Source organism: Microtus ochrogaster, chromosome 10, assembly GCF_000317375.1.
Source record: "Microtus ochrogaster isolate Prairie Vole_2 chromosome 10, MicOch1.0, whole genome shotgun sequence".
Classification (NCBI taxonomy): Eukaryota; Metazoa; Chordata; class Mammalia; order Rodentia; family Cricetidae; genus Microtus; species Microtus ochrogaster.
Window position 1 is genome coordinate 80,495,072 of NC_022016.1, and position 7,774 is coordinate 80,502,845.

At 49.4% G+C, this 7,774-nt stretch overlaps 1 protein-coding gene across 1 annotated transcript in view; it reads right to left on the bottom strand.

Moving 5' to 3' along the window:
• Rpl22 (ribosomal protein L22) overlaps nucleotides 1-5,680 on the bottom strand; it is a 9,071-nt gene extending 3,391 nt beyond the window's left edge. The window contains exons 1-3 of the mRNA XM_005353644.3: nucleotides 5,618-5,680; nucleotides 4,069-4,173; nucleotides 1,356-1,480 (exon numbers count right to left, since the gene is read on the bottom strand). Coding sequence (XP_005353701.1) covers nucleotides 1,356-1,480; nucleotides 4,069-4,173; nucleotides 5,618-5,629 — 242 coding nt within the window. The 5' untranslated portion in view covers nucleotides 5,630-5,680. The remainder of the gene's footprint in view (nucleotides 1-1,355; nucleotides 1,481-4,068; nucleotides 4,174-5,617) is intronic.
• Between the last annotated feature and the right edge of the window lie 2,094 nt (nucleotides 5,681-7,774).

Below are 7,774 nucleotides of genomic sequence, written 5' to 3' on the forward strand. Positions count from 1 at the left end.
CGAGACCAGCCTGGTCTACAAGAGCTAGTTCCAGGACAGCTCCAAAACCAGAGAAACCCTGTCTCGAAAAAGCAAAAAAAAAAAAAAAAAAAAAAAGCAAGCCCCCGCCCCACGGGCGGCCTGCTGTGCACCGCCTGCCTCACTCAATTTGCAGACTCTGCCTGGCACACACTATGAAGAGCTTCTCCAGGCCCAACTACTTCCCACTCTAAAGCAGCACATCACCACTGTCACCCACAGCCTCACACAGAATCAGTGTCACACCCTGCAAGGACAGACTCCACGATGGCATCAGATCTCACCCAATGCCAAAGGACAGCTTACAAGAAAATCAGAATTAAAAATGAATCTCTCACCTAAGTGTGGCAGCAAGTACCTGTAAGCCCAGCTCTCAAGAGAAGGGGACAAGAAGATCAGGCATCGAGGCCAATCTCAGCTACAACTGAGTTTGAGCCCAGTCTGAGCTACACTGGTGGCTGGTGGGCTGTCACCACCATGATCTAACAACAAAGAATGCTAGGTGTGGTGGCACCCGCCTTTAATCCTAGCACTGAGAAGGCAGACGCTGGCCAAGTCTCTATTATATAGAGACCCTGCCTCAAATAACCAACTGGAAAAAAAACTAACAGAAACACAGGGAAAGTCTGAGTCCCTTTTGAAGTTTGTAATGCTGTAGCCTGGGAACAAGTATGGCAAAGACAAGCTAAATAAATATACTTAACGGGCCTGGAGAAGGCCCAGCAGTTAAGAACACATCTACTCTTTCAGGACATGTTCAGAAGCCAGCACCCACACCAGGCAACTCACGACCACATGTAACTCTAGCTCCAGGGCACCTGCATATACAAAAACATAACTAAATATAAATCTTAAAAAACTTCACCAGAGGGCTGGAGAGATGGCTCAGCGGTTAAGAGCATTGCCTGCTCTTCCAAAGGTCCTGAGTTCAATTCCCAGCAACCACATGGTGGCTCACAACCATCTGTAATGTGGTCTGGTGCCCTTTTCTGGCCTGCAGGCATACACACAGAACATTGTATACATAATAAATAAATATTTAAAAAAAAAACTTTACCAGAGCTGGGCAGTGGTGGCGCACGCCTTTAATCCCAGCACTCGGGAGGCAGAGGCAGGTGGATCTCTCTGAGTTTTAGGCCAGCCTGGTCTACAAGAGCTAGTTCCAGAACAGGCTCCAAAGCTACAGAGAAACCCACTTCACCAGCAGAGGCGGATCTCGGCAAGTTCGAGGCCAGGCAGTGCTACACAGAAGCCCTATCTTGAAAAGCTAAAACATAATACATAAATTATTCTATTTCTCAGTGGCAATGCTCACACACCCACTCACTGTCCTTTACCTTTTGGAGAAAGGCACCTCGGAAGTGACAGTGATCTTGCTCTTGCTCCGTTCAATGGTCACAACCCCTCCGCCGAGATTCCCAGCTTTGCCGTTCACCTTGATTCTCTCCTGGAGGAACTGCTCCTGCAGAAAGCACCAGTGAGTGCAGTGGGCTTCCCGTCTCCAGTACAGACTACTCAGACTTTCTCCCAGCACTAAACTACAGGCTCCTTTAAAATCTTCAGTCTTTCTAGGAATGTGCGTGTATGCACACATGTGCGTGTGCCATGGTGTTTGGCCATCAGAGGACCACTGTGTGGGGTCGGATCTCTAAGCGGGTTCTAAGGACCAGACTTAGGCCATGAAGCTTACAAACAAGTCCGTGAAGATGGCACTAGTCAACACAATCTCATGCAATTTGAAGATAATACTGGCACAAAATCCTTGACTGTTTCCATGCATGACGACATGTGCCCCACACGGAGAGCTTAAAGGGCAGCACACTCGTGGACAAAGGGTAAAGAGTAAGCCAGGGCAACAGTGAGATCCTACCTATCTCAACATAAAAACCAAAGGGTCAAGAGTAAGCAGGAGACCAAGAGCCAAACTTTTATAGGAACATGCAGAGCTGCAAGCAACCTCTGGGCCTAAGGAGCACGAAGCACAGTTCTTAGCATTAGAGAGGGAGTCTTCACCTAGTACACAGAGAGACAAACACCGACACAAACAGTTACAGACCTGCCTGGAGTCACCTGCATGGTACAGCAGAAGCGACAGGGACCTGTGAGCCCAGACATACTCTGCAAAGCACCATGTGACCAGGGCAAGCCATTCACCTCAGGCTTCAGGGACCTCCGTCCAAAAGGGACTTTTTTGTTTTGTTCTGTTGCCACTGCAATGAGATGAAGTCCCTTTCAGCTCGACACTACAATTTGTAGGGACCGAAGATGTGAGATGTGGCTCAGTGACAGCTAAGAATGCCCACCTAGCTCGTCTGAGGTCCTGAGAACTGCGACACAGAACTGTTAGCTGCTGCGGTGGGCAGGACCAGAAAACAGGTCTTCTAAAGGAAGTCCTTAGCAGAGACGAGTCGGAAGGGGAATGGTGTGCTGAAGAAGGCCACAGTGGTGACACCAGGCAGGGCCAACAGAGAAATGCCAAACAGAAGTCACCAAGGACTGCAGAGACTTCCACTCTTCAGAGGACCTGAGTTCGTTTCCCAGCACCCACGAGGCAGTATATAACCATCCCTAACTTCAATTCCAGGGGATCTGACCCCCTCTGACTTCCAAGGGCATAGGGCATACACATGGTACACAGACATATATGTAGGCAAAACACTCACACATTAAAAAAAAATTTTTTTTGTAGAGTCTTTGGTTGTCCTGCAACTCAGTATATAGACCACGCTGGCCTCAAAGTCACAGAGATACCTCCCAAAAACTGGGGTAAAAGCAAGTGCCACCACGTATAGCAATAAATAAATAAATAATTGCTTTTTAATGAAGAAAAAAAGAAATCAGCCAGGTAGTGGTGGTGCGCGCCTTTAATCCCAGCACCCAGGAGGCAGAGGCAGGTGGATCTCTGTGATTTTTTTTAGGCCAGCCTGGTCTACAGAGCGAGTTCTAGGACAGGCTCCAAAGCTACAGAGAAACTCTGTCTCTGAAAACAAAAACAAAAAATTGAATATCTTTTTTAAGGAAGGAGAAAAAAAAAGAAACTGCCAAGTCAGGCATGGTGGCCCACACTTTTAATCCCAGCACCCAAGAAGCAGAAACAGGTGGGTTTCTGGGAGTTTGAGGCCAGTCTGGTCTACAAAGTGAGTTCCGGGACAGCTAGGGCTGTTACACAGACAAAACCCATCTCAAAAAAACAAAAAGAAAAGAAAGAAGAGCCCACCAACATGCAAAGGACCAAAGCCATGGAGAAGTCACTGGATAAAGGACCCGGGCCAACTGAGGCCCGTCTGAGACAGGCAGGCAGACATCCCCACAAGGTTAATTCCATTTGCACCACTAATGGCTGTTAAGTTTAATTTTCAATTTTTTGGAAATGATTGTTCTTGACAACACTGAACCTTCTGGAATGTGAAAAACAGATGTAACTTTAGGAGATGTCTACATACAAAGGCCCCAGTCCCAAGAGTCAAAATCGGGCTGCAGAGACAATTCTAGATTATGGGGAACATAGGGACACTGGGAATCGGGCAAAAAGTCAGGACAGGGCTGGAGATGACTGGTTCCCAGCACCAACACACATCGGCCTCTAACTCTGGTTCCAGAGAATCCAATGCCTTGGCCCTGCTCTGTCCACCAGGGCACTGCACACACATGGTGCAGACATACATGCAGCAAACATGATACATAAAATTTAAACAAGAGGGAACCTCAGGACAGCACCAAGTCTGTATTAAAAAAAAAGAAAAAAGCCCCAAAGACAGCCCAGCAAGCAGATTAAAGCAAACACACTCAGGCCTCAATGCTGTGGTGGACTGCTGCCCTTCGCCTAAGGATCCAGAGGCCCAGGATGAAGCTGCCCATACAGCAGCAATGCTGGGCCCACGGAGTTTACCTGATTCTGGGTAAGATCTTCTGTTACCCACACGCCACGGCCTGTCTATTCTTATCTCATTTAGGGACAGAAGTGGGACTGCCTACAAGCCCAACGAAGACCTACTCCAAGAGGGTCCCAACCGTATTCCCAGTCCAGAGGAGCAACAGAATATCACTTACGAAATTAGCAGCGTCCATGATCCCATCTTCTACAGGGTGGGTGCAATCAAGGGTGAACTTCAAAACCTGCTTCTTTTTTTTGCCCCCCTTGGCCACAAGCTTTTTCTAAGGGTACAGAGAAAACACTGGTGAAGCATCCGGTTTAAATCCACAATTTAAACAAAGCATGTCAGAGGCACCAAAGTCCTTTACAAACAGAAAGCCAAGGAGATGAGGGGTCGGTTTCCTTCAAGAGTGCCAAGGGACTTGTTTTACATGCTAAGGGAAGAGGGGGAATCATTAATACTCCTGTTCCCTTCAATCTCTCCAGACACCCCAATCTTTACAACCATGAGTGTTTCCCAAAGAAATACTCCTTTACACACTTGTAAACACAAGCATACATGCGCCTTACACACTCAGACTAGAGCACTTCACCTTGGTCCTTAGCGCCTAATCCCTGGACCTTTTCAGGAATAGCCGAGGAACTTGTCAACATGGTTCAAGGTGTGGCCAACGATTTCCCCTGGCTGAACCAGTGAATTCAGCACTTCCAAACTACACCCAAGAGGGTCCAGTTTACTTTTACAAAGTAACACTCGTCGACCGTCTCTCTACAGACATTGTAACTTCTAAGAACTCACCTGAATCTGTACTATTAAAAGTTTAGCAGGTCACGCACGGCACACTCTCCCTTCGGGTTCAAGAGACAGTCCACAACTGGCACTCAACTTTTCAGTGACTACAAAATTGCTACATTCAATGTGTCTTCCCACTACCAACCAAAATGACTGCTTTTAAATCTAGCCCCGAAAAGGACGGATCAGTAAGAGGACCTGCCCACAAGAGACCCCAAAAGTTCCCAACAGGAGTCTAACCCAAAACCACATCGATGTACTGAAGCGGAGGTAGAAAGACTAAGACAACCGGAAACACACCTAAGAGCCCCAACTAAAAGATAATATACCACCTAAAACCATTATTGTTTAAGCAGAGCGACCTCCAGATAGAGCCTGACATAAAGACACCGCACAGCCCATCCTCAGACAAGAGAACGAAATCGGGCCTTCGTCGCCCAACACAGAAAGGGCCTGTATACAGCTGCACCCTAATGCAAGCAGCTTGCTCGAGGATTCGAGCTACAAGAATCCTTCTCAAGCCCAACCGCGGCTCTGAAACCCGGTCGCCCCGACGAGGGCCATTTCCACCCGGCTGCACAGGGTAGCAGGTCACATCCGTCTTGCCGGCCCCTAGCTCAAATAGCCGGGCGCGGTGCCCGGAGCCCAAGGCTGGGTCTCGAGGTCGGTCGGTATCCAGCCCGGAGGCCCCGAGCAGGATCCGATCCGCCACCCCGAGCAGTCCCGGCTCTCCCCACCGCCCCGATCCGCGGCCTCCTCCACCCACAACGTGCTGGGCCCGGCCGAAGCCCCGGCCTCCTGCGCCCCGCCTGCCAGGCCATCCCAGCCTGACGCTGCAGGGCGCAGTCCCCCACGCCGTCCTGAGCCCGAGCCAGCCCACCAGGCCCACGTGCCGCTCCGGCAGCCGCGGCCTCACGCGGAGCCATACTAACCACGGGCGCCATGGCGGCAGAGGAGGCAGAAAGGGAGGGGGGCGCACTACGCAGGCGCGAAGAGCCCGCTGCGCGCGGAGCACGCAAGAAGCCAGGCAGCCTTAATCGATCGGCACTGCCGCTAGATCGCCGCGGCCCAGCCGCCACAGGGGCGATCGGGCAGCTATTGGTTTTCCCGGAGCAGAGTCGGCTGCCGGGAAAGGAAGGAGTCCAGAAGGACCGTCCCACTGCAGCTACCGGAGGGGAACCAGGCGAGCCCAAAGAGAGATAAAGGGGAGAGCTCTACTTTTAAAAGTCTTGAAAGATTAAGACAAACGTTCCCTAAACAGGCAATTACCAGCTGGCCAGATGACAATCGAACGCAGTTACTTGAGGAGATTGGGACTATCCTTTTTGATCACAGAGAAAATTAGAATTCCCAATGTCCGCCAGGCCGGGTACCTCACTCCCCTGAGCCCACCACTCTGGAGGCAGAGGCAGGAGGATGCCGCAGGAGCGTAGCTAGTTTGAAGCCAGTTTGGGCTACACTATCGAGTTCCAGGCCTACCAAGGTACACAGTCAAACCCTTAAGAAAGAAAAAGTTCCAGAACTATATTTCTTCATCCTAAAGAAAACGCCCAGCTTGGAAGTTCAGGACAGCCACGTGACTAGCCTGCCTTCTGCGGCTAGCAGCACGCTCCAGCTTGATCCCACAGATTCAGTCTGGCGCCCTCTGCCTTCTAACTCCCCAGTTCCCAAAGCCTTCCCCAGCTTTCCAGGACCACCCAGATCCGGTCGGTGCAGGGTCCTGTTTATTCGCTCTCAGCCCCCAGCTCATCAGCCTCACGCAGCGAAGTGAGGGTTTTCATCCGTAGCTGGACAGCTCGTTGGCATGGAGTCTTGTGTTCATCGGGAGTTTCCTCTGGGATCCTGAGTTGTGATCACTGCACAATCCAGTTCTGTCGCCTGGAATTCCTTTAAAGCCCCGTCTTGACTTATAATCTTTGGAGGAAACACACCATGCTGATTGGTGTGTTTAAAGTCAGTGTCTGAAGTCAGCTACTCAGGCTTCAAAGCCGCCTGCAGTTTTCTTTGCTATTTGGTTTGATTATCCTAGTCTTTTGTTTGGTGTGTTAAGACAGAGCCTTATTCCTTATCATTCTATAGTCCAGGCTGGCCTGGGGAGCACTGTGTCCTCCAAACTGGCCTTTGACTCAGAGATCCTGCGTCGTTCTCCCAAATTCTGAGATTACAGGCGTGAACCAACATACCAGGGGCAGCTTGTTGCTCTTGCCTTTGCAATGCTGAAGCTGGGCTCTGCAAACCTTTCTGCTTTGGCACCCACACCCAGGTAAGTCCTATAAGAAGTGACTTTGAAAAAATAAATACTTTTTTTTTTTTAAGAATTGGCTTTGCTTCCTCCATGCCTGTTGTTGTTACCTACTCTTGCTTCATTCTGTCGCTGGCAGAAGAGTGCATATATTCCAGAACAGTTATAAATCCAGTCCAACACATCTGTAGACCCCAGCACCGTGTTGTGGTGTGTGTGTGTGTGTGTAAGTGCTACAGTGCACATCTGGGGGTCAGAGAACAACTTACAGAAGTCAGTCCTCTACTTCCCAAGAAGTCATATTGTCAGATTTGGGGCAAGGGACCTTACATACTGAGCCCTGAAAAACTTTTAAAAATAAATTTTATTTATTATTTTTAGTGGGGGAGGCATACCACACTCTTGTATGGAGGTAGAGAACAAACTTTGGGATTCTCACCTCCCATTGTGTGGGTCCTGGGGATCAAACTTGGGTTGTCAGGCTCTAAAACAACCATCTTTCCTCTCTGCACATCTGAGCCATAAAAAAAAAAAAAAAAAACCTAAACAAACCCCTTAAGTCTTCAGTTAAAAAAAAACACAGACAAAAGCTGGGCATGGTGGTTTACACCTTGCCCTAGGAAGTGTTACAGCTTGTATTAGCCCGCCTACTGGGGCGTGGCCTCTCTTACTATTTACAGGGAAGCTGAGCATGCCTGGGCCCCTTCTCTCTCAGTCCCCTTGCTCCCTGCCTGGTCGGCTGCTTCTTTGGGCTGCTTCTTTGGGTCACGTGATTCAACCTGTCAAGCGCAGAATTCTGATTTGTGAGTTTTACCCTTAATAAATGCCTATGTATTTCTATTTTTTT